Genomic DNA, 27,464 nt, shown 5'->3' with positions numbered 1-27,464 from the left:
GGCTGGGGAGGCTTGCTGGGCTGTCCACATCAACTCCACATAAGGATGATGCAAGTGAGGTGGAGACCTCGACTCTCTCTCCCATCCCCCCCCCCCTTTTAGGGATACCACTAGGGGATTTCCCTCTGGAGCAGACACAAGAAGAAACCCTTAAGCACACCCTCGACCAAGTGAGAGTAATCGATGGGCAATAACTTCAGTCTGCAGTTGCCCTCTCATACCCGTATTTTGCAATTATTAACGACCAGTTGTATCAAGTGATGTGGGACCCTTAGACAAAGGAAGATACAACCCAGTTGTTAGTGCCAATGAGCCGTCGAGAAATGTTATTCCAGGCAGTTCATCATAATTCAATGGCTGGCCACTTAGGACAAGAGAAAACACTAAACCATCTCATGGCCCGTTTCTACTGGCTGGGCATTCACAGGAATGTTTGTAGGTGGTGTGCGATGTACCGCGAATGTCAACTAGTGAATCCACCAGCCAACCCAAAAGTGCCATTGCACCCTCTACCACTGATTGGGGTCCCCTTTGAAAGAATTGGGATGGACCTCATTGGGCCATTAGAACAGTCAGCACACAGACATTGCTTTGCGTTAGTCCTGGTGGATTATGCAATGCGGTATCCAGAAGCAGTGCCTCTTCGCAACATCTCAGCTTAGTGTGTTGCAGAGGCACTCTTCAAAATTATCTCCCGAGTGGGGATCCCGAAAGAGATCCTCACTGACCAAGGCACTACTTTCATGTCTTGCACTTTATGCAAACTTTACGAATTACTGGGGATTAAATTGATTCGGACCAATGTATACCATCTTCAGACAGATGGCCTGGTCGAACGATTTAATCAAACCCCTAAGAACATGATTCAAAAGTTCGTTCACAATGATGCCCGGAATTGGGATAAGTGGCTCGAGCTCCTAATTATTTGCAGTTCGAGAGAGGCGACAGAGCGATAAAGTGTAGCTGAGAGGAGTGACACGCGCCTTTGTGTGTTGTTATGTGTGAATTGCTGTCTGCACTGAAAAGTGTTTACCAAAATAAAATATGAGAGAATGTGGGCTTCTGGTTCCTCATTCTCTGGATAAAACAAAGAGCTTGTTACAATCATACACAAGTAAACAAAAATGGTCTTCATATTAAACACAGATATTTCTGAATTGGCTCATAATTAGTTGTAAGGGGGTTCGAGGAAAGGAGGAGGCGAGAACCGGCTTGACAACTTAAATAATAATTTAATAAACAACTTAAACAAAAACACACAACCATAAACACACAGTACAGCTGCCTGTAATTCTCTCTCTCTCGAACTGTCGTCCCCGGCCACCTTTATCCCTCGCGCTCCCCATCAGGCTGATTGGGGACTGGGCGTGCGTCATTCCAGCCCGGCCCCGCCCTCCTCGGCTCTACACTCCTCCCGGCGTTGCCTCAGGCTGGGGAGCCCCCAGCATGACATACATTCCCCCTTCCTCTCCGGGGGGGCGTGCCTTACGCCCAGACTGCCGGCGGGTCATCCCCACCTTCCTCGACCTGGGAGGAGACAGGAGGGGAAGAACAACAAGAACAAAACAAAATAGGCAAGGGAAAGGCCAACATGGAGCGACAGAGAGAGAGAGAGGAGAGAGAGAAAAAGAAACTCACCGGTTCTCTGATGCGCCGTCGTGTGGTCCTCGATCACTTCTCCACCCTCTCAGGCGGATGGCAGCCGCTCCTCCCCGGGCAGACCGGAGTCAGACCTCCGACCCCCAACGGACAGAACGCCCCTCCGCGTTCCCGGTGTCCCATGGGGACACTCCTCCGCCCCTGGCAGCGGCCCTACCACTCCAGGCGGTCGGGGAGTTGCTTCCCTCCTCCCCCCGCGGACGGTGGTCTTCTCTCGACCCCTCCGCATTATCGGGGGACGGCAGGACACTCCTCCACCCCCGGCAGTGGCTCCCTCGCTCCAGGCGGTCGGGGAGTCCTGTCCCCACTCGCCTTGCGGACGGCGGCCGTTCCCCGCGTCCGGGTGGTTGGGCTACTCCGTCCCCCGTCAGATGGCAGCGGCGCTCCCCTGGGTGGACGGCAGTGTCGAGGACTCTGCGACAGGAATCCCTCCTCCTTCCCGGGTTTCGGCACCAGTGTAAGGGGGTTCGAGGAAAGGAGGAGGCGAGAACCGGCTTGACAACTTAAATAATAATTTAATAAACAACTTAAATAAAAACACACAATCATAAACACACAGTACAGCTGCCTGTAATTCTCTCTCTCTTGAACTGTCGTCCCCGGCCGCCTTTATCCCTCGCGCGCCCCATCGGGCTGATTGGGGACCGGGCGTGCGTCATTCCAGCCCGGCCCAGCCCTCCTCGGCTCTACATTAGTTTTTAAATGTCTCGTGTATTTTGATGGTTTAATGCTCTCAGCAGCCACTAATTCACTACACAAGATTATGTCACACAACCTGTCTGTGTTGGCATCTACCTAATGTGGCTAGCTATTACCAAGTGAAAGATGAATTTGAGTAATGAGTTTGATCTGATGCACAGTCTATGACGTCAACAAACAAAAGATATGGAAATATTTGTATCTGTACTTTTTAAAGTTGACAAGCCTATTTAATTTGCAATTGTAACAATACATGATCATATGGATCAACATGCTTTTCCTGTGACCCATTTCTGGGTCATGACCCACCACTGACCTAGAAAATCAATAATATAAACAAAACAAAACAAAAATGAAACAAAACAAATCAAAAATAAAATGAAACCAAACCAAACAACACAACACAACACAACACAACACAAAACAAAGATATAGCTGCAAGCAGCGATGACGGGCCCAAGCACAACTGGTCCATTTCCACCTGGTGGCTTTTGGAAAACAATGCAAGGTGGACAAATGCATTTGGCATTTGACATTATTCTAAACAATTTTGAAGCAATTTGGGTACTATGGGCTGCCATAGGAAACATATACAGAATAATAATACTAATAAATATAGCCGCAAGAGGCAATCATCAGGGTCCAAGCACATGTGGAGAGATGACCAAAATAATCAGAATTTACAGAAATGATTCAGTGGATTCCGAATAATACGAATTGACAGGATAGATCCTGCCTAAACTAAATTTGTTGAAAAGAGAATTGGGTACCAACAAGGCAGCATAAAATTAGTCCATATGTCTCCAGTGGTTAAATCCATATCTTTAGAAGCAAAATTATGGATGTGGGTGAGAACAGATCAATGTTTCTTTTTTTACTATAAATTCTCTGGTGATATGCACAATGAATGTGAATCGAGGAGAGGGTCTCTAGTTTTATTACTGTATACACAGGCACGGCTCGTCCACATAGGCAGGTAGGGCAGAGCCCCACCTAAATATTCATCCATTTGAAAACCTAGATCCATACTATATTATTTCCAATAATGGAATTTGTTAACCCATAATGCGTTAAAAATGCTGAAATATGTATTTAAAAGCCTTGAATATATTTTAAGTCGGAAATAATTTATCTGAAAACTCTGTCACACTTTGTATGATAGAGATACGTGCATGTGGGGTAAAGAAACTGCTGCCATCCCATAAACCACAGTGCCCCTTATTTTTCCAATGTAAATCTGTGGTAAAATATAGTACTGCAACAAGCCCTCATTGAGATGCAATGGGCCAGAAATGAGTCTGCCCATAATGAAGTATCAAATCAAAGGTAACTTAGTGTGTGCCAGCAGTCTTACAGATTGCGAAAATGATGATCGATATTGATAAACTCGTGTGTAACAGCGTGTCATTTCTATTACAAATTCAGACAAATTGGCCATCAAACAACTTGGTCCTGACAAGCCAGATATAAAAACATAGTTTGAATATCAAAAGACAAGAACAGGTGATAAGACATTGTATTTACTGTATGATGAAAAATCGTATGTCAAAAAGCCTTAGCTCTAGGGCTGCACAATATTGAGGAAAAATGCGATAAGTTGTTGAAAAATGTGATATGCGATATGATATTGCTATGATGACATCATAGAAGCATGCAGAACACCAGAACCCCCACCGCCCAAATAAATTGAAGTTTATTGGAATAAAAAAGGACCATCTATCCCAGAGATCACAAATATAAATTTTGTTCCAAATTGCATATAGACTGTGTATAATATGCACAGTTTTACCATTAGCTATGTAGAAGATATTAATCTTCAATTACTTTTTCTGAGCATATAAATATAAAGCTACTTTCACCATATTATCTGATATCCTAAAAGTGTAGTAAAAATATTTTATTTTGTATTACTTTTAATTTATTTACTTTTCTTTATCTTAACAATGTAATTCATGTACATATTAATTTCAAAATGAGTTTGTTAAATGTGTTTTTTATGTGTCAATTATGTTGACAACAGATGTCCAAAGGGCTTGCCAAAGCCATTCGATTTCTACTTGTTGTATTCGATTTGTTGTCAGTCCACACTGAACTTCAGAATGTTCACAGGACAATACATTAACAGAAACCCACACAGATCCACAGCAGCCAATAAACAAGCCAAATTTGACTTTAGAAACCAGCATCATTATCTGCACACACTTAATGCAGATTTGAAGCACTGAACAGCACCAGTTACAGCAACATATCCACAAATGTGATATGCTCCATCATTTGAGTGAGAAGTAGATTTTTGGGAAACACAATTTTAGTTTCAGCTTTCAATTGGTCACTTTTATCACGAAATCAAACAATAAATGTTTTATTCATACTCCTTAATGCTGTGTGTGACAGATTGCAGTAGAAATTCAAACAGAGCATGGCAGAATGCTCTCACTCTCCAACGTCTAGGTCCATTTCAATCGAATGTGAATTTGCAATCTGCTGTTCAAAACTTTGTAAGTACACAAGCACTTCTTTCTAGACAAATATGTATTTCTATAATAAACATATGTGGCCCTCTAACTTATAAAATTATGTGTTTTGGTGAACTGTTGTGTTTAAACTCTAATGTGCAACGTTTTTATAGAACTGAAACTATAACCATGTAAACTCTTTAACAAATATATTAACATATTATCAGCTCAACTGGGTACACAGCTTTTGTGTTTTTGTACATAGGTAAAACATATGAAACTGCTTACTGTTGTGCATAAAACACCAAACAGATAGTCTATGAGACCTGTGTTAAATTTAACAGATAATCCAGTAGAAAATGTATGCACCATAAATTGAATTTAAGAATCAGCAAGAAATTAACATCATAAGCATTGCTATATGGAAAGCAATTGACATATTGATATAATCACTGCATATAGCTCCCTTCTAGGTGTTATCTCACAGTATTGCAAATGTTGGAAAATATTTAAAAACAAAAAAGAAAACATACATCAGATTAAGGAGAACATAATGATATGTTGATTGTTGCAGAATGCTTACATGTTATGTGGACCTGCAAAAATTATTTTACTCATATAATAACATTTGTACAAATAATAATACAGTAATACGACAGTGCAACAATAGTACACAGACCAAAAAGTCATAATACAGCAGACAACATGCTAGAAAGAGTAAAGTAAACTAGGATTAGCCTTCTACTCAGAGGTCAGTGCAGCAATGATAAAGAAAGTGACTGCCGCTGCTTATGGACTGGTGAGGTTACATGAGAATTTGCTCTTTTCATGAACAATTATATGCTTGTACTCAGGCACATATGTGATTATTTTATTATTCCTATCACAACACTAAATAAGTGTCTTCATAGAAATATAATATTTTATATATTCTATTAAAACAAACATATAATATTGTCTCTTCATTTTAATTGGACAACAATATATTTAATCATGTCTGACAAATATGCTTTCAATATTTTTAGGATATATAAAAATGAAGGTGACATTTGATTATCTACAAGCATTTTGAAGATGACAGATTTCTTTGCAAGCTAATTATATAAAACTCAGAAGACATTTTCAGTGTACCATAGTTCTTCAAATAAATTTCTATGCATTTATGTAATACGTAAATACAAGTTATTTAGCCATCTAAAATGACTTCTTATCCTGTAGTATTACAGCCATCATCTGTCAGTTGAAATGCCTCATCATTTAAAATGTGCTGTTAGCCCCCCTTTCATCAGAAATTCATGACATTAAAATGTATTTTAACTCTAACTAGAGGTTGCTGGTCCATGAGATATCTGCTTCTGTGAGAGTACAGATGTCAGTTTCTCTTATCTTCACCACAGGTGATAGAAAAGCAGCACGAATAATGGGATTATTTGAAAAAGATCTATCAAGCATCTCATATGCGCTGGTCCAACTGTTTACTCTGCTAGTATAATGGCACTTTTCCACTGCACGTTACGGTTCGACTCTGCTTGCTTTACTTTTCTGAGCTTGCTTTTCCACTGCAGTTTAGTGCAGCCTCAACGTGGGTGGGATTATAGGCTGATCGTCATAGTTGCGCCACCTCTACTGCCGTGACATCATCTTAAACACAACACAAACACACAGCAAAGGAGCAATTTAGGATATCGAAGGAATGGTGTTCTTGATTCTCGGCATGTGGCTGTTTTTCACAGCAAGATGACAAACTTTGTTTCAAAAGAGGCAAAATACTGCAAAAAAAAAAAAGAAAAACTCATACACCAAAGAGCAGACGAGGACATCACTGTGTTAGCTCAAAGACGACGCATGAGGGTAAGCTAACCTGCCATCTAGCTTATAGCAATGATGCTGGTAGTGACGATTTTCTCTGACCAATCAGTGATCTGCAGGGTTTTGACATCACAGTAGGCTTGCTTGGAACCTCGACTGAGGTGGTACTAAAAAAAGTACCAAGTACCAGGTACTATCCACAGTGGAAAATCCCCCAAAAGCGAGCAGAGTCGAGTGGAGCCCTACTGTGCAGTGGAAAACCCCATATGTAGTAGTATAAGTATTCTTTGAAGATATTTCTTGTTGTGTGGCTCCCTCTGGTGGACAAACAGTAAAACAGCCTGTCTTTCTCCATATTTCTAATTGCTTAAAAATGTAGTTGTAAAAATAGCTATTTCTTCTGTTATAGCACTGCCATATTGATGAAGTTTTGCAGTTGACCTCAGAATGTTTCTTTTTCCATGTTTTTTAAGTTTTGCTAAGTTTGAAAATTGTGCTAACAAGATACAGGCCAATTAGTTACTATGGGCCACAGCCCCAAACGTATTTGATTATATCTGTAGATTTTATATACCAAGTTTTGTGCAAATCGGACAAACGGCCTATGACGAGTTCGAAAAAGTAGGTTTTTCAAAAAATATTTGTGATAAATAAGTTTTCTTCAATCCATGTGACCATATTATTAGGGGCCACTATTGGATTCAGAGAAGCTACAAATTTTATTGTAGCCTATATGGTTCCAGAGTTATGATCAAAAACACAACTTAGCTCATCATACCACCACTGTGTGGCTGATTTTCACAAAATTTGATATACTGCTTAAAGCTGACACCCTGCTTGTGTACAGTAATTTCCATAATCCTTGGCCATTCCCAATATGAGTTATAAGGTGCTGAAATTTGATTGGCCATTGGCAGACATTTTTGTGTATTCGTCGAATTGATTTTTAAAAAATATGTTATCATTTGAAACAAAGAAGATGCATATTTAATTTGAACTTTGGCACTCAAAAAGCTGCGAAGTTATGACAGTTTTTAGTTGTAGTGCCCCCAGTGGTGAAATTGTACAAAACTTTTCTGACATCTTCAAAATGTCCTGTTGACTATGTATACCAAGTTTGCTTAAGTTTGGAGATTGCATTGAGTATATATTGATAAATTACATAAATCATGTTAAACCGAAGGAATTGTATAGTAAAAAAATAAAATATCTACAGAAATGAAATCAAAGATATACATTTTATAGGGCTTGACCCAAGGAATCAGAGGGAAAAGGAATTTTGATTCTAGCCATATCTTGCAGAGATATGATCACAAATGCAAAGGTGCTTATTATAGCACCACCTAGTGTCTGACGGATGTGTGTGTGGGTGCCTGAATAGTGGGGTGGGGGGGGGATTGGGGGGATCTGGAACCATCCTGCCAAGTTTGGGATCTGTACGACTTACGGTCTCTGACGCCCAGACACTTTTATGGCAGAAAAAGAATAATAATTATAATAATAATAATAAATATTACCACAAGCGGCTATTGTTGGGGGCCAAGCACATATGGCTAGATGACTAAAATAATACAATTTTACAGAAAATTTCCTGTGGATGCTGTGGACAGCTATTTTAGTGTGGCATTTGAAATCGGAGATATACATTTTGCTTAACTCAAGGAATCAGAGGAAAAAATAATTTTGATTCTAGCCCTTACGATTGCAGAGATATGAGTCAAAATGTAAAAGTGTTTATTATAGCGCCACCTAGGGTCAGATGGGTGTGTGTTTGTGTGCCTGAATAGTGGGGGGGATTTGGGATCACCCTGCCAAGGTTGGTGTCTCCACGACTTATAGTCTCTGATGCCCAGACACTTTTAGGGCAGAAATTCTTATTTAAAAAAAATAAGAAAATCAGTACAATTACAATAGGATTCCAGCAGCTTCACTGCTTGGCCTCCTAATAATAAGAATAAGAATAATACGAATATCAGAACAAATACAATAGGGTTCTGTAATAATAATAAGAAAATCCTAACAGATACAATAGGGTTCCAGCACCTTCGGTGCTTGGCCCCCTAATAATAATAATAATCCTTAGAAGGATAATAGGTCCACCGCATTTTCAGTGCTTGGGCCCTAATAATAATCCTTAGAAGAACAATAGAGCCTCCACACTTTCAGTGCTTGGGCCTTATCAAAACAAAACTGGAGAGTACTGAACAAAATTCTATGCAGTAGTTGTAACTCCACTCACTCAATACTCATCGTGGAGACTGAATCCAGGGTGGTGTACCCTGCTGCTGTGAAGTTGTTCTTGTATTGGCTCATTTTGATGGAATCCAGCCAATCACCAATGGATATGAAGAGAGGGTAGTCTGGCATATCCTCAGGGGATTCTGGAAAGCTGTTTAAACATGTAGCACATACATGTGAAATAACAATGTACAACAGTTTGGCACAAAAGCAAATTCTCAGGTTTATATTACGTTTAATAATGTTTCCCACAGACAAGTAACAACAGTTCAGTGATGTTATCTGCTTCATAAAGAACCAGGTTTTAAATGAGCAAGTATATACCAACTATTTCATTTTGAAAGCTTGTTATATTGATGATGGTTTTGTTATTTAAACTCAGCTTTTAACACTGTCATTCAGAATGATTCCATAGTAAGCTATTAAAATGTGATCATGATCATTCTACAGTACCTATTTACATCCTCCACCAGTGTGAGCAGGCTGCTGGGATTGCGGATCAGCTTGTCTAGGAAGCTAACCATGTCGCTAAAATGTGGTCGCCGACTGCGTTCTTTCTGCCAGCACAGTAGCATGAGCTGGTGCAGGGCCACGGGGCAGCCCATGGGCGCTGGGAGCCTATAGCCCTCCTCTATAGACAAGATTACCTGTGGGAGGACACATAGAACCCTGTTGGCATATACATTCTACAAGACCATTTTATCAATGCTTACACATGGAATTTTAAGGATGCCATCAGTGGTTGGAGCATGTGAAATACCTCAACACTTTACTAAATCTATAACACCATGTCTACACTGAACACGAGCATCATGTCAAAATCAAATAGATCCCTTTATAATCAATGAAGCCATCTACACTGGAAGTGTCCGTTGTGGCATATCACACCGACAGTTAATGGATGCGCTACTCCTGCCAACAAGACAAATAAAACGGTTTACAATGGTTGCTCCGACGCATCCAGTATAGACAGTCTCAAGCCACTGCGGCAGGATATATCTCTTCAGCAAAACAGTTATGTCAATGTTTGGGTGTATTAATCAGATATTGAGGATATAATTAATAAACTGAGGGCATAACAAGTGTGCATGTTACAGTGCATCTGGAAAGTATTCACAGTGCTTCACTTTTTCCACATTTTATGTTACAACCTTATTCCAAAATGGATTAAATTCATTATTTTCCTCATAATTCTACAAACAATACCCCATAATGACAATGTGAAAGACGTTTGTTTGAAATCTTTGCAAATTTATTACAAATAAAAAACGAAAAAAAAAAAAAAAATCACATGTACATAAGTATTCACAGCCTTTGCTCAATGCTTTGTAGGAAGCACCTTTGGCACCAATTACAGCCTCAAGTCTTTGAGTATGATGCTACAAGCTTGGCACACCTATTTTTGGGCAATTTCTCCCATTCTTCTTTGCAGGACCTCTCAAGCTCCAACAGGTTGGATGGGGAGCGTTGGTGCACAGCCATTTTCAGATCTCTCCAGAGATGTTCAATCGGGTTCAAGTCTGGGCTCGCTGGGCCACTCAAGCACATTCACAGAGTTGTCCCGGAGCCACTCCTTTGTTATCTTGGCTGTGTGCTTAGGGTTGTTGTCCTGTTGGAAGATGAACCTTCACCCCAGTCCAGAGCGCTCTGGAGCAGGTTTTCATCAAGGATGTCTCTGTACATTGCTGCATTCATCTTTCCCTCGATCCTGACTAGTCTCCCAGTTCCTGCCGCTGAAAAAAATCCCCACAGCATGATGCTGCCACCACCATGCTTCACTGTAGGGATGGTATTGGCCAGGTGATGAGCGGTGCCTGGTTTCCTCCAGACATGACGCTTGCCATTCAGGCCAAAGAGTTCAATCTTTGTTTCTCATGGTTTGAGAGTCCTTCAGGTGCCTTTTGGCAAACTCCAGGTGGGCTGTCAGGTGCCTTTTACTGAGGAGTGGCTTCCGTCTGGCCACTCTACCAAACAGGCCTGATTGGTGGAGTGCTGCAGAGATGGTTATTCTTCTGGAAGGTTCTCCATTCTCCACAGAGAAACGCTGGAGCTCTGTCAGAGTGACCATCGGGTTCTTGGTCACCTGCCTGACTAAGGCCCTTCTCCCCCGATCGCTCAGTTTGGCCGGGCGGCCAGCTCTAGGAAGAGTCCTGATGGTTCCAAACTTCTTTCATTTACGGATGATGGAGGCCACTGTGCTCATTGGGACCTTCAGTGCTGCATAAATTTTTCTGTAACCTTCCCCAGATCTGAGCCTCGATACAATCCTGTCTCGGAGGTCTACAGACAATTCCTTGGACTTCATGGCTTGGTTTGTGCTCTGACATGCACTGTTAACTGTGGGACCTTACATAGACAGGTGTGTGCCTTTCCAAATCATGTCCAATCAACTGAATTTACCACAGGTGGACACCAATCAAGTTGTAGAAACATCTCAAGGATGATCAGTGGAAACAGGATGCACCTGAGCTTAATTTTGAGTGTCATGGCAAAGGCAGTGAATACTTATGTACATGTGATTTTTTTCGTTGTTTATTTTTAATAGATTTGCAAAGATTTCAAACAAACTTCTTTCACATTGTCATTATGAGGTATTGTTTGTAGAATTTTGAGGAAAATAATTAATTTAATCCATTTTGGAATAAGGCTGTAACATAACAAAATGTGGAAAAAGTGAATACTTTAGTGAGTTTTTGAAGAAGAACACGTTAGTGAGTTTTTGTTGTGAAGTAATATAACATGTTCTATGGAATCTTGTTTCAATTCCACATGCCTTAAAGTGAACAATAATACCTGGAAGCAAATCACTTCTGAGGACAAGAGCAAAGTCTAATTCTGCAAAACACACACTGACAACACAAATCCTTCCTTATAAAGGCTTTATTGTCCCAAAATTTGTAGAATTAGAATAGACAAAGTTACTCACATCTTGATTAGACATCTCCCAGTAGGGCCGCTCCCCATATGACATCACCTCCCACATGACAATGCCGTAGCTCCAAACATCACTGGCTGAGGAGAACTTCCTGTACGCAATTGCCTCTGGAGCGGTCCATCGGATAGGAATCTTACCACCCTGGAGAAAAAATAAATAAATCAATTTTTTAATCATAATAACAAGTAACCAATAACTTCAAAGGAGATATGTTGATTGCTTGTTACGCAATAATGAGGAGTGATTGAGCTTTTCTTGGAATTGTTCTTGGAGATTTGCACACTTTTTACTCCAGGTTACTATTTTTCACGGTAGTTTTATTTTTGAAAGTCAATTTCTTTATAGGCACATGCAGTACCTTGAAGTCTTGACTACAAAAAAGTTGTTGCACATTTCTACAATTACTACTCAGGAAAAAAAAAAAATAGTTAGGGTAAGCTGTCATATTGAATCTTTCAATTAAACAGCTTATAAAAGACTTTTCAGTGAAATTTTAAAAGTAAACTCAATAATGAAACTCATGAAATGAGCAAACTATGGCCAACAAATTATGTAATGAATATATTTAATTAAAATGAATAAATTAATAAATTGTATATATTTATAATAATAAAAACACATTAAAATGTGACAACTTGCCCTATAGTGAAGTGACATACTCAGACCCCTGAATAAAAAAGTTCAAGTTAAAATTCAGAAACATTTAGCATGTTATTATAAATCTAATTACACAATCACTCCTCGAAGTAAGCCCTTGATCTCATGTTATACTGCTTGGCTACACTCAGCCCCATTCAATAACACACAATAAGCAGAGAAGTGCTACACTCCAGAGACTGTGGATCAGACTGTCTAAGCAGCACAGATTGTTATTAACTCAGAACAGTCCTGAATTTAAATGAACCAGTATTGAAGTGGGTGTATGCAGCTTACCGTGGTGGTGTAAGCTGCCTCTGGGTCGTCCTCAAGCACTCTAGACAGGCCGAAGTCTGACACCTTACACACCAGGTTGTCATCCACCAGAATATTCCGGGCTGCCAGGTCCCGGTGGACATAGCCGATGTCGGACAGGTACATCATACCAGAAGCAATGCCACGCAGCATACCAACCAGCTGGATCACGGTGAAATGCCCGTCATGCCTCTATAAAAGAAAAAAGAAGAGAAGAGGAGAGACAGGAGGAGAGGTAAGATGCAGAGCAAAAGGAAAGAAGAGGCGTAAAGCAGTCAAGTTTTGCATTTAACTACCATGAACAAAATGAATGTCCAGTTCTCAACCAGACACTTCAGCAACAATTCCCATAAAAGTACATTTGTTTGTGCAGCTTAGTGAATTACAAAATAAGATAGCTCTTTAGATGGGTGCTCTTAGGATGTGTTTATCAGGAATATCAGGTGTGGAGGGTCACACAAATGTTGAATGGGGTTCTTGTACCCTCAGAAAAGAGTCCAACGAGCCATTCTCCATGTATTCCACCACTATCATCACAGGCCGACCTACAAAGTAAAAACAGAATATCTTTCAGTGATGGAAAATGATACAGAGAAAAAAGAGAGGGAAACGGGACAGAGACCGATGCTCTGGGACTCGCACACGTTTGGCACTTTGGCCAGGCATAAATAGTGATTTTCTTCTAAATCGCGATCTTCATTTGAACGATGCAGATGCCGATTTTTAAAATCTCAAGGTCGCTTTTTTATTCAATACGAAACCCTCTACAATATACGTGTGCGGTTAAAAATGTCAGTGATGAGCAAGTCCACTTGCTAGGATTTGAGTAGTGTAGTGGCAAAGTTCAGCACAGAGATCTTTTCACTGTGTGTTGAGAGTAAAAGTTTGGTTTTACTCTTTCCATGTGAGTCCAAAGATGAGATCCACACAATCCCTTTGTCACTGAATAATGTCTCTTTTTAAAGTCCTTTCTGTACTTTACAGTTCGTTATTGATCAAAAACAAAAGAAAAACCCTGGTGTAAACAGCATCTGCCACACAGCAGAGCTATTTACACCCCAATAGTCTGGTGGAACCACAGAAATATATGACAAACTAACCAATAGATGCTATAGTCGCTGCAGTGGCGTGAGGTGTAAAGACGGTGTGAATGTATTTTGTTTTGTCCCACTCTTTTCCCCATCCAATTTCCTGTTTCCACTCTTAATATTTCCTTTAATACTAAAAATAATAGATAAAAATGAATATACATTTTGATTTCATCACAGTGATTTGGTCTGTCGATCGCACTCGTTCCCACATGAAACCATGGTTACTGTAAAGCCAACGTTATTTTTTCTAAGGTAAGTTTAGGGGTAGGGGTTAATGTAGTGTGCCTGTGGGACCCTAAACCCACTGCAGTGATGCCCATACTGTATGTTAGTGTTTAAATATGGGTGCAAATAGTTTCTGACACTATTTGCACCAGGGTGCAATTAGAATCTACCATTATTTGCTTTATTATTATTTCCATTATAGGGTTGGGGTGCAAATAATATCACTATAACGCCACTATTTGCACTGGTATGTAAACAGCATATTGTCATGTGTTGTGGTAGTGAAGAGGCGATGGATCTATTTGCAGGTTTTAATGGAGAAGATGAAGATATATAATAACGTGGCATACCACAAACTAAATAAACACACTATTACACAGATGAGAACTGACAAAGAATGAACAACACAGGAGGGTATTTATACACAACAGAACTAATAAGGGGATGGCAGACAGGTGAGGATGATGAGGAACAGCTGGTAGTGATAAGGGCAGTGCACTTTGGGAAATGGAGTCTAGGGGGAAACTTCAATATACTAGTCCATAGAAACAGGAGGGAGACAGAACATGACACGTATACCATTATTTGCACCAGGGTGCAAATAGCATCTGCCAACATTTAAATTGAATCTAAAATAGCATGGATGTTGTCAAGAAGCCATTTGACTAAAACACTTCTGTCAAAGTCCCTGCCACGTATTAGCACTTGTTCAACATATCTTTGTAAATATTTTTAAGAAGTACAAGTTAGGCATTTAAACAGCAAATGTGCAACAAAACACATATTTGCAATATAATATATGCAATTTCAAGGAATACATGGACTTTGTATATTTAAAAAAAATCTCAAATGTGTCCAAAATGATGAAAAAGTTTTTTTTTTTTTTTTTTTTTTTTAATTAATATAACTGTAATTTACAAAGCAAGAAGGTCCCCTGTATTAAAGGAATGTTCTGGGTTCAATACAAGTTAAGCTCAATCGACAGCATTTGTGGCAAAATGTTGAGTATCACAAACATTTATTTTGACTCGTTCCTCCTTTTCTTTTAAAAAAAGCAAAGATCTTGGTTCCAGTGAGTCACTTACAATGGAAGTGAATGGGGGCCAATTTTTTAACGTTAAAATACTCACTTTTTCAAAAGTACAGCCACAAGACATAAACAATATGCATATAAACATGATTTCAGTGTGATAAAATCACTTACTAACCTTTTGTGTGTAAATTTCATTGCCATGCCGATGTAATGTCAACAAACCCCAAAACCCTATAATGACTGTAAAAATGACAATTTATACAAATTTACAGCTCAAATAATACATGAGTTTTAACAGAAGAATTAATGCAAGTGCTTTTATAAAATTTTAAGCTTCACATTTCTGTTTAAACCCTCCAAAAATTGGCCCCCATTAACTTTCATTGTAAGTACCTCACTGTAACCCAGATTTTAGATTTTTTTTAATTTTTTTTTTAAGAAAAGGAAGGATGAGTCGAAATACATTTTTGTGGTAATCAACATTATGCCACAAATACTTTTGATTGAGCTTAACTTGTACCGAACCCGGAATATTCCTTTAATAACAGCATTATAGTACAGTACAGTATTAAATAAATTTCTTTAATACTGTATGTAAGCAAAATCCACATTATAAAATATGCTCAAATTAATTGGAATTTAATCTTTATCATGATGTATCGAATCGTGAAATATGTATCATGATGAATCGCAATATATCAAATCGTGACATGTGTATCGCAATATGTATCGTATCGTGAGATGGCTGGCGACACCCACCCCTACTATCATCATACGCAGATGCACAAAGTGCTGCTGCTTTACGCAGAAGATGTTTGTTTATTTTCTGTTTAGTTAGTTTTAGTCTACGTTATTCTCTTTAGAAGTCTGATAATACACACATCTGTATAATGGATACTTTAATGAAAGAAAACCTGTCCTCTAGTACAAAATGAGTTACCACAGTTAATGTCACAAATTTGCTTATTTGATTACTGATCACAAAATTGTGTAGAATCTTATGAGATGCAAGATGGCGCCACGGATGGCCGCCTCGGTGTGTAGCTCTTTAGTTCTTTTGTTGTTTTTGTTTGTTTGTCCTGGGTTTAGTAATCTTTTTCCAGTCAGTTTTACCAGGGACGTACTGCTGAACATTTAGTAGCATACACCAGACAACCTTTTCCCGGTTTTTGAATATTCGGATGTTTTGCTGGACATTTTAGTCGGAGGCGCGGCTGTGATGTTTAAACGCGCTATGAGACGCAGGTGAGGGAGACGAGCAGGCGTGCTGGTCAGGCTCCGTCGACGCGGCTTTCGAACAGCGCTGCCGAGTATTCATCTAGCGAATCTCCGCTCTCTTCCTAACAAAACGGACGAACTACATCTCCACACAAACAAGGACTTTTCAAACTCTACTGCCTTGTGCTTCACAGAAACCTGGCTGAGTGAAGCCATTCCGGACAGCGCGTTACATCTGCCGTGCTTTCAGCTATCGTGGATTTAACGGGGAAAACGAGAGGTGCTGGAACATGCTTTTACATCAATGAAAGTTTGTGTACAGATGTAACAACGTTAAAGAGGATGTGCTGTCCTAATTTGGAAGCGCTCTTTATTAACTGTAAGCAGTTCTACTCGCCACGGGAGTTTTCCTCATTTATTCTGGTGAGTGTGTATATCGCGCCAAACGCGTGTGTGAACACAGCGCTGCAACAGCTGACTGATCAAATAACAGACACAGAACAACAATACCCAGACTCAGTTATTATTATTCTTGGGGATTTTAACAAAGCAAATCTCACACGTGAACTGCCCAAATACAAACAGCACATTACATGCCCCACCAGAGTCAGGAACATACTGGATCATTGCTACACAACAATAGAGGATGCATATCGCTCTGTCCCTAGAGCAGCTTTGGGACTCTCTGATCACTCTCTGGTTCATCTTCTTCCAACCTACAGGCAGAAATTAAAATCAACTAAGCTAGTAGTAAGGACTGTAAAGAGATGGACCAATGAAGCAGAGCGGGAACTACAAGCATGCTTTGATTGCATGGATTGGAGTGTTTTTGAGGCTGCACCAATCTGGATGAGCTCACAGATACTGTTACATCACATATCAGTTTTTGTGAGGATATGTGCATTCCTACTAGGACTTATTTAAAGTTCAACAACGACAAACCGTGGTTTATAGCAGAGCTCAGGCAGCTTCGTCCTTTCAGAAACAAAAGACGAGGAAAGCTTCAGGCCCAGATGGCGTCTCATCAGCGTGTCTTCGATCCTGTGCTAACCAGCTGGCCCCCATCTTCACACAGATCTTCAATAGATCACTGGAGCAGTGTGAAGTCCCATGCTGCTTCAAACGCTCAATCATTATTCCTGTCCCAAAGAAACCAAAAATCACAGGACTTAATGACTACAGACCTGTCGCCCTGACGTCTGTGGTCATGAAATCATTTGAGAGACTGGTGTTGGCCCACCTGAAGAACATCACTGGACCCTTTCTAGATCCCCTTTAATTTGCTTATCGAGCGAACGGGTCTGTGGATGATGCAGTCAACATGGGATTGCATCATATCCTGCAACATCTGGACAGACCAGGGACATAAGCAAGGATCCTTTTTGTGGACTTCAGTTTGGCTTTCAACACCATCATCCCAGCTATACTCCAGAATAAATACACCAACTCTCTGTTCCCATGTCTATCTGTCAGTGGATTACCAGCTTTCTGACGGACAGGCAGCAGCTTGTGAGACAGGGGAAACTCACTTCCAGCACCTTTACAATCAGCACTGGTGCCCCCCAGGGATGTGTGCTCTCCCCACTACTCTTCTCCCTCTACACCAACGACTGCATTGCCAAGGACCCCTCTTTCAAGCTCCTGAAGTTTGCAGATGACACCACTGTCATCGGCCTCATCCGAGGTGACGATTTGTCTGCATACAGAAGGGAGGTTGAACAGCTGGCTGTCTGGTGCAGTCAAAACAACCTTGAGCTGAACACGCTCAAAACGGTGGAGATGATTGTGGACTTTAGGAGGAACACCCCAACACTGACCCCTCTCACCATTCTAAACAGCACAGTGGAGTCATTCAGGTTCCTGGGCACTACCATCTCACAGGACCTGAAGTGGGAGACATACATTGACTCCATTGTGAAAAAGGCCCAGCAAAGGTTGTACTTCCTTCGCCAGCTGAGGAAGTTCAACCTGCCACAGGCGCTGCTGATACAGTTCTACTCAGCAGACATTGAGTCTGTCCTCTGCATTTCAATAACTGTCTGGTTTGGTTCAGCTACGAAATCAGACATCAGAAGACTACAAAAGACAGTTCGGACTGCTGAGAGGAGAATTGGTTGCCCCCTGCCCCCCCTTCAAGAACTATACACTTCAAGAGTGAGAAAAAAGGCTGGAAAAATCACTCTGGACCCCACTCACCCTGCCCATTACCTTTTTAAACTGATTCTGATATATGTATTTCTTATATTATGTCATAAGTTTTTCAAAATCACGCAGAGGGGTAATCCTAACAAGCAAGCAACAGCAAGAGAAGAGCAGGCTATTTTATTTATATGATGTTTTTTGCACCTGCATTCCTATCTTGATGTAATCCTTACTCATGATCAGGTTTTTATCAGCTGAATGGGAGGCTAACACTATTAAAGTGTGACAAGACTCGTGCTGCGTGTGCAAGCCATTCGTGCATCACAAGCCCTTTTCGGTGAATCGACCTGCAAAATCCTAAAACTTTATTTCTAGGTTTAATTTATATTTTGAATAGACTCAGATTTTTGAACCCCACGATGTGGGTTTATGTTTTCTCTTTTAATCTTTTAATGTAATTTTGAATGTGACTATGGTTTAAGGACAGTGTACCGTATGCTGGGTTGGAAACCTCAAGGATTAATAGTGGTGTTTTCTTTATTACATGATGTGTTTTTCTGAACGCAAAAAGAAAGTGAAGTGCTGAAAGTGAAGTGCTGCCGGCTCGTGATGCGCGAATGGCAAATGGAGTCTGTTGGGTATACTGCAGTCTCATCACATTTTAACTTTTTGTTTAGCCTCCCATTCAGCTCATGCAAACACACTACGTGATCATGAGGAAGGATTACATCAAGATGTAGATTGGAATGCAGGAGCAGAATTTATATAAATAAAATAGTCTAATCCTCTCTCTCCTCTCTCGCCGTTGCTGGCGTGCCAGTGATTACCCCTCCGTGTGCCAATGCTGGCACACGTGCCATAGGTTGCTGACCCCTGCTATAAACTATACTGTAGACTTTAGTATGTATATTGTGTATGCTGTTATATTGTTTGGTTTGCTTGTTTTGTTTACATGTACTTTTATGTTTGAGAATTGGCTGAAAGAGCTATATACAGTAAGTAAACACATTATTGTTATTAATAGTGGTAGTAACTCGCTCAATTGCATGACACAGGTTGTCCTGTTATGTCAACATGGCAGCGCCCATGAGGGGGTGACCTGCTCAATACTGGCTGGTTTTAGAGGGGATTCTGGTTCTTTACAGCTGGTCAGTCTGGGAGACCAACTTAAACCAGCTAAAACCAGCAAAACAACTTAGGCTGGTTTAAGCTGTTCTTTTCAGCAGGGTAATGCTGCTACATTAACATCTTTTTCTGTCTGATGCCTTCCCATACATTTTTTTCCTAACTACTCCAAGCAGCCTGAATTATTTAATCCCTTGTGGAATGAGTGATTGGTAGGTTAGATGAAAGAAATGAGATAAAAGCAGAAAGAGGCACTGAGAGTTTTCTTTACTGGGGTTATAATGGAGGCTGAATGCAGTCTGTTGTGTAGCATAAAATCAGCGATTGTTTGCGTGTTTGACTGAAGCTGTGGGTGTATCAAACCTATCAGTGAAACATGTTTGTTTCGTGCAGAGAGAAAACAGCTTTTTGATGAGAGTGATCCAAGTTACTTGGGAATCAATTTCATGCTTGTATCCTCCCTGGTAAATATCAATATTTCACAATTTCCTTCTCTGTTTCATAGACGCATTTATTTATTTATTGTCTGCCATGCTATTCAGACCCAGCCATTTGTGTGGGCTTTTTCTAGTCACATTATACAGATTACTGGATAGTGTAAGACATTAATTCAAACAGGAGTTTGCATATTCAGAATGACACTTAAGGTAAAAAAAAAGAAAAAAAAGTGTCTTACTTTTAGTGACCACTCCCTCCAGCCTGATGATGTTAGGGTTATCAAACTGTCCCATGATGCTCGCCTCTCGCAGGAAGTCCCGTCTCTGATGCTCTGTGTATCCTCCCTTCAGAGTCTTTATGGCCACAGGAATTTCCTTTTTTCCCGGTATACGGAGACAGCCACTGCAAACCTCCCCAAACTCACCTTCAAAACACATCAGAGTCCATTTTCACTGTTATGTCTTTTGGGTCACTGCATGCACTTGCATATATTAAACACTAGGTGGGAGTACAACCATTTCAAACAAGCAATTTCACAAGGTACTTAACAAGGGTTCTTCGTGTGACAATTATTTCTGAATTATGTCCCACTTGTGCCACTGAAGATTGCATACTGTTTATTTTGTGTTCTATGAATTACAAAGCAATTTTTCAGCACGGCAGTTAAGAGCTTAACAGTGGAAATGATCTGAAATATATTTTAATAAGACATATAAGAGAAACCAAAACTTAGGAACTTTGGAAATGAGCTTGAGACTGAGAGAGAGAGAGAGAGAGAGATGAATGAAGAAATCATCTTTGGATTTATTTATTTATGTATATGGCACTTTATCTTCTAACTACAAACATTCAAATTTTATGTTTTGCTGCAGACAGGCTGAAGAGGATTTTGGGCTACTGAGACAATGACTGAAGTAAGATGTTAGAAGTGCTCTCACCTGCTCCAATGACCCTTTCGATTCGGATACGAGACGGATCGATTTCCTTGGCAAACTCATGAACAGCCTGTGAGGGGTCCTCGTAAGTATCTGGGTCAATATAAGTTTTTATTCCTGGGAATGGCACTGGAAGAAATTATGTCAAGTGTTGAAATTTTCAGATACTTCATCATTATCAATGCTGAGTAAATTGGCATTGACACATGGAATTATGGGATAAGTGAGTGTCAGTGTTTGAGTGTGTAGTTGGTTCCCATACCATGTCCATTTTGATACTGTGTTCTTTTTTTGTCTTCTGACTTTATCTTAGATTTGATGTACCATTGACACCTGTGCAATCAAAGAGAAGTATAATTTATCAGCACTACCAGTTAAATGTTTGGACACCCTTGACTGATTTTATGTTTCTCATGAGCCTTAAAACCTTTTCATCTAAAGGCTTATGCTTAAATTATGTATACAAATCCTGTATAAATTACATATGTGCATATATTAGAAGTTCTTTACAAAAACATTTTTAAATGAAAAAAATAAATAAAAATGAAATTAATGAGTTGGATCAGATAGCGATGGAAAAGCAGCCAGCAAGTGCCTAGCATACATGGAAATTCTTGCAATACTGTTTAAAAAGCATTATCGGTCATTCCACCATAAAAAGTCAGATGACAGAATGCCGACAGCTAGCTGTAATCTAGGAAAAGGGTTTTGATTTGTTTAACATTTTTTTGTCACTGCATAATTCTAACCCTTCTAATTTAATAATACTGATGACTTTACTATTATTCTAAAACATGGAAAATAATCTTAATAAAGAATCAGTAGGTGTTTCCAAACTTTTGACTGGAAGTATATATACATACAGCCAAACATTAGAAGACTTCAGCCCTGTCCAAGGTTCTGAACCTACTGTCTATATTTATATTTATAAATATTTAGACAATTGCGGACAGATTTCTGTCCTTCACCAAGAGCTCTTGCTTTATTTGAGAGTTGTTTACAACAGCCTCCCTGCCAACTGCATAAGCAGCTGAACACAGTCCCACCAGCCCTTGCAACTATGTGTGGATGCTGATGCTGATGCTGGCTGACTGAGGTTTCACAGTGCACTGCACATGCTGATATTGAGAATCACAGGACTGTGTGGCATGTTTAAGCTTGCTGTCAGTCTCACAGCAGGCCATTTCATGGCAGCACACATGGCCACTGCTGGAAGGTTGTAGCGTTCCGACTAATTAGGCAGCAACATGGCTCAACCAATCGGAAAACAGAAAGGTTCTCTGTGGACAACAGGTCTATTAGGAGATGGCTGGATAAACAAGGAGCTAAATTAATGGTTAATGAGAGAGTAAGAGGAAAAAACACAGACAGACAGACAGACAGACAGATAGGTAGGTAGGTTCGTAGGTAGGTAGGTAGGTAGGTAGGAAGATAGATGGATAGATAGATAGATAGATGGATAGATAAGAAATGGTCACATCTAGAAAGACAACATCTGTCTTATACTGGAGCATATTTACATGCCCTCTCATAATTTGGTTTCTCATTACCTGCCAGTGATGAAAAGGAAGAGGGTGAGAATGATGAGAAGAGAGATGCCCCCCACTGTGGCTGTAACAATCACCAACACCTGGCCCTGATCAGCTGCTTCCTCAGAGTCTGACCATAAAGAGTGTGTGAGAGAGAGAAGCACAAAACAGTCAACTCACTCACACAATGTAATGTGTTTTGTTTTGTTTTGTTGTTTGTGGAGATTGGTTGGTGACTGGGCCTTTCTAACAGTTGTACAGTATATTGGCATTCAAGAGAGGGCCACAAGCTCAGATCCATCAGGCTCTTCAAAACACCTCTTGAGACTTCTATAGAGAAATACACTTAATGCCACGAGACAGGTGGGTGGAGAAAAGGTGGGTATTTTACATACATACTGTGCACTGAAATAACCTTAGCAGCAGCTGGATAATATGACAGCTGAAATGGCAGAGCACAGGTCATTCACATTAAACAGAAAGAAATGCTGATGAGAAAATGTTCCTACAGAACATTTGTTTAAAATTCTGCTCACACAGCAGATGTGCTATGACCACAATTTCAGGAAATTGGACATAACTACAGCATTTTAAGCTTAGGCCTATTGAAACGAGGAATTTGTTTAGAGAAAAGCTTACTCTCATCTCCTGTGGCAAACTCAAACTTTGGGCTGTAACTGCTGTAGCCGGCAAGGGTGCGAGCTCGCACATGGAACACATAAACCGTGGAGGGCTTTAGTCCGGTGACTATCACACTTGGAGACTTAGTGCGCGTGGAGGAGTAACTTAACTGTTCCTGTTCCTAAACAGAAAGAAATAAAACACAAATTTTAATATCAGATACTATTCATTGTTTAACTGAGGTTTTAGTCTTAGAGAAAGAAAGGTGGTGAGTTACCTTTTCATAATATTTGATCTCATAGTCCAGGATGGCAGCGTGTGGTTGTTTGGTTTCCAGCCAAGAGATGGCAATACTGGTTTGAGATGCCCAGTCTTTTCTCACCACACCAACCAGAGACGGACCTGGGAAGCAAAGAACAATTAGTTAGTGATGCTGAAATGGAGCTTTCTTTAGCAATGAGGCATTCAATAAAAATGTGTTAAAAATGGGTTCATTACTTGAAGCTTTTCTACATGATTTAAACATGATTTAAAGTTACTGCTATCAGGTGGGCAAAAAGATGAATCACATATACAAAGCCGCTGTGTCCCATTACATCAGCTGGTTTTACGTCTGGTTGTACAACAGGCCCTTTTATAACATGTTACTTTTTTACTTTTATATACATGATTTTCTAAAGCCTCTACATCAACATGATCAATAATTTGCAGAAAAAGTAATGGCAAGAAAAACATTTATATTGTTACCGATATTTAAAAATTAATATTTACTGGATTTAAGCAACTTATGCTTAATATTTTAGCATAAGCCCAGCAGTTCATCATAACTTTACCATTCAACTACACGCATCAACAATTACACTATCCAGCACAGGCAGAAATCTTGTGGTTGTTTAATGATCAGTTGACCTTCACAGACCACATCGCAAGGAAAGCCAGATCATGCAGATTTGGTCTGTATTACATTAGGAAGATCAGACACTTCCTATGTGAGCATGCTACACAACTCCTTGTCCAGGCTCATGTTATGTCTAGACTGGACTACTGCAATGCTCTTCTTGCAGGACTTCCTGTGTGTACAGTCAATCCTCTGCAATTGATCCAGAACGCCGCAGCACGATTGGTCTTCGACGAGCCCAACTGAGGGAACGTCACACCTTTTTTCATCAAACTGCACTGGTTGCTGATAGTTACTCAAATAAATTTCAAGGCATTGATTCTTTCTCACAGAACAACCACTGGCTCCGCACCCCCCCAATCTACACTCATAACTTCAAGTCTATGTGCCCTCCAGAAGCTTGGCATCTCATGGTGCCATCTCACAGAGGCAGAAAAATCACTCACCTGGACCTTTACTTCAACTGTCCCTCACTGGTGGAACGACCTGCCAAACTCCGCCCGAACAGCTGATTATTTAGCTACCTTCAAGAGACATCTTAAGACACATCTCTTTTGCGAGCACTTGACCCAGTCCTACTAATAATTCTCTTCTTTATTCCTCTTACAAAAACTCAATCCATTCTTTCACCACTATCTCTCACCCACCTTTCTAGTTGTGCTTATCTAAGCAATTTGTAAATTTGTATTACAGCACTTCTCTTATCACTGCCTTCTTAGGACGAATCACTTCTGTTGTCTTCCTCACTTGTAAGTCACTTTGGGTAGAAGTGTTTGCTAAATGAATAAATGTAAATGTATATTGCATATTATTTTATAGAAAAAAATTATGTTGCATATGTATCAAATGTGATACAGCAGTTTCAAGCATCATTGTATTGCATTTTTTGATGTATTACTGTATGTCCTCATAAAAATTGTTTTGATGAGAATTGAATGAATTAACTAAAAAAAGATATGAAATATAAATTACCATTAAAGCCTAGCGTATGAAATATGATAATAAATAAATAAATAAATTCAAAGTTTCATAGCCCCATCTTAGACCCGACCATGCTTGATACAGTGCAGTGAAAGTTTTTTTTAATTTTTTAATTTTTTTTAACAAAAGCCTCAAAACATCTGTCAAACTTAACTGCTACATTAGGGATAATTCACACAACATTTTCATTGTTTACTCACCCTCCTGGCATCCCAGGTGTGTATGACTTTCTTTCTTCTGTAGAACACAAATTATGATTTTTAGAAGAATATTTCAGCTCTGTAGGTCCTCACAATGAAAGTGAATGGGTGCTGAAATGTTGAAGCTCCAAAATCCACATAAAGGGAGCATAAAAGTAATCCATGTGACTCCAGTGGTTAAGTCCATGTGTTCAGACAAAATATGATAGGTGTGGGTGAGAAACAGATCAATATTTAAGTTATTTTTTTATTATAAATTCTTCTCATGCACAAAGAATGTGAATCACCAAAAACAGAAGGAGAAGGAGAAAGTGAAGTGGAGATTGACTGAGCAAGGAGGACAATTTATAGTAAAAACTTGAATAAAAGGCTTAATAAAAGTAAAAGACTTAAATATTGATCTGTTTCTCACCCACACCTATCATATCACTTCTGAAGATATGGATTTAACCACCAGAGTCATCTGGAGTACTTTTATGTTGCCCTTTTGTGTATTTTGGAGTTTCAAAATGTTGGCACCCGATCACTTGCATTCTATGGACCTACAGAGCTGAGAAATTCTTCTAAATATCTTTGTTTGTGTTCAGCAGATAAAAGAAAGTCATTCACATCTTGGATGGTATGAGGGTGAGTAAATAATTAGATATTTAAAATTTTTGGGTGAACTAGCCCTTTAAATTTGCTTATGCTATTCAATGATAATTCAACTCAAATGGCTCAGTCAGGTAGAAGAACAGGAGCAAAATCCATTATGGCCTGCATCTAAAGCCATTTACAATTAGTGCAATTAGTGAAGTCTAAAAGCCTCTCAAATTAAGGTGAAGGTCCATGCAAACATAAACACACACAAACAATGATATAAAATAAATAAATAAAAAACATTCTTGCCTTTGACTAATACTGTATGCTATAAAAAAAAAGCATCTGTTTTTCCCTTTCACCTCAATGGCTGAAGTGTCACACACAGGTAGGTGGGACAGATCTCTAATTGAATCCTAGAGCAGATTAAAGTAGTGGGTGAATGGCATTAGCTAACCTGATTGAATTTCTCCCAGGTAAATATTCACTCTGGAAGCCCACAAAGGCTGCCTGTGCGGTAATCACTATCTCTGTCAAAGTAATCAATCTCTGCTATTAAAACAGCTGGGAAAATATCAGGGGTGAACATGGAATGGAGGATTATAGGTATGGCAAGGAAGGATATGTAGAGAAAGTGGATTTAGGCAGGACTGACATTAAAGAGCATTAAGCAGCATTTAGCGATGTGCAGTATTAGTGAGCACTGTCTAAAGTCCTCTGGGATATCAGTGAAAGTGATTTGAAGCAAATAACTGAATGAAGTTGAGACCAAATAAGACATTGGTTTAGCTAAGGTTACCACCAGTGACACATCTCTCTTTCTGTCTGTCTTTGTAACCATAATGGCTTTATCTAAATGCACAATGTTGAGTTACTGTCTTTCCACCATCTACTATGTCTCTACAAATTTGCTCTGTGGACATATATTGGAACAGTGTGTGATGAGATCCCTGTGTTGCTTGTCTGTCTTAACTTTACACAGAGGGAAACACTATGCTCTGAATCTCTCTCATGAGAGACAGCTCATAATTTATTGAGAGGGGACGGCCGGTGCAGCCCGCAGCATCTGACTACCTTAGACATGTGTGAGGAGACTTGTAGGTTTGCACAGAAATATTGAAGACAGAGTGGCAGTGGAGAGCAGGCAGCACCTTAATAAATAATGAAGTCTCATCATGTCCCTATTTACAGAACTAGAAATTGATTTCAGAAAGGAAGAGTATACGAGTGGCAAGGGTGTAAAAGTCCTATTCTGATTCAGAGACTGCCTGACCTTAGTCCGAGCTATCAGAATGTGAAAGGGTAGGGTATGGCATGAGGCTGAACATGGCTGAGAAAAAAAAAAAAAAGACTACAAACTATGACTCAAAGCAGACCAAAAGAAAGGAGTTAATTGTCAGTCAGTCAGCAATTCAATAACAATCACTTTTACCTTATCAATGTAAAAAAAAAACATTAAAGGTGCACTCAAATATTTGTATAGGTTTATCACTGACTGATATGATGGTCGTCTTTCACTGACCTCTAGAGCCATGGATGCAAAATAAATTGTTTTTTTTGGTTACTGATGCCATTGTGCAAATGTGCTATTCACTAAAAGCCATGATTCATTTACTCCATTAGAGAAAGTATCCGATAGTAGAGGGATATTAAGATAAAAATTAGGAGAACTTGGTTGATCATGTGATCTCAACATGGTGGC

The 27,464-nt window shown here is 39.7% G+C and overlaps 1 protein-coding gene across 1 annotated transcript in view; it reads right to left on the bottom strand.

Annotated features, from left to right (window-relative positions):
* LOC127444833 (ephrin type-A receptor 6-like) overlaps positions 1–27,464 on the bottom strand; it is a 218,176-nt gene that overhangs the window by 5,332 nt on the left and 185,380 nt on the right. Inside the window, exons 6-16 of the mRNA XM_051704393.1 lie at positions 23,382–23,506; positions 23,123–23,285; positions 22,505–22,613; positions 21,217–21,287; positions 20,958–21,083; positions 20,258–20,443; positions 13,231–13,292; positions 12,730–12,939; positions 11,788–11,937; positions 9,315–9,508; positions 8,863–9,012 (exon numbers count right to left, since the gene is read on the bottom strand). Of these exons, the coding sequence (XP_051560353.1) occupies positions 8,863–9,012; positions 9,315–9,508; positions 11,788–11,937; positions 12,730–12,939; positions 13,231–13,292; positions 20,258–20,443; positions 20,958–21,083; positions 21,217–21,287; positions 22,505–22,613; positions 23,123–23,285; positions 23,382–23,506 (1,546 nt within the window). The remainder of the gene's footprint in view (positions 1–8,862; positions 9,013–9,314; positions 9,509–11,787; positions 11,938–12,729; positions 12,940–13,230; positions 13,293–20,257; positions 20,444–20,957; positions 21,084–21,216; positions 21,288–22,504; positions 22,614–23,122; positions 23,286–23,381; positions 23,507–27,464) is intronic.

Source organism: Myxocyprinus asiaticus, chromosome 8, assembly GCF_019703515.2.
Source record: "Myxocyprinus asiaticus isolate MX2 ecotype Aquarium Trade chromosome 8, UBuf_Myxa_2, whole genome shotgun sequence".
NCBI lineage: Eukaryota > Metazoa > Chordata > Actinopteri > Cypriniformes > Catostomidae > Myxocyprinus > Myxocyprinus asiaticus.
Note: the sequence above shows the minus strand (reverse complement) of the source record. Positions and strands in the feature narration are given on the sequence as shown.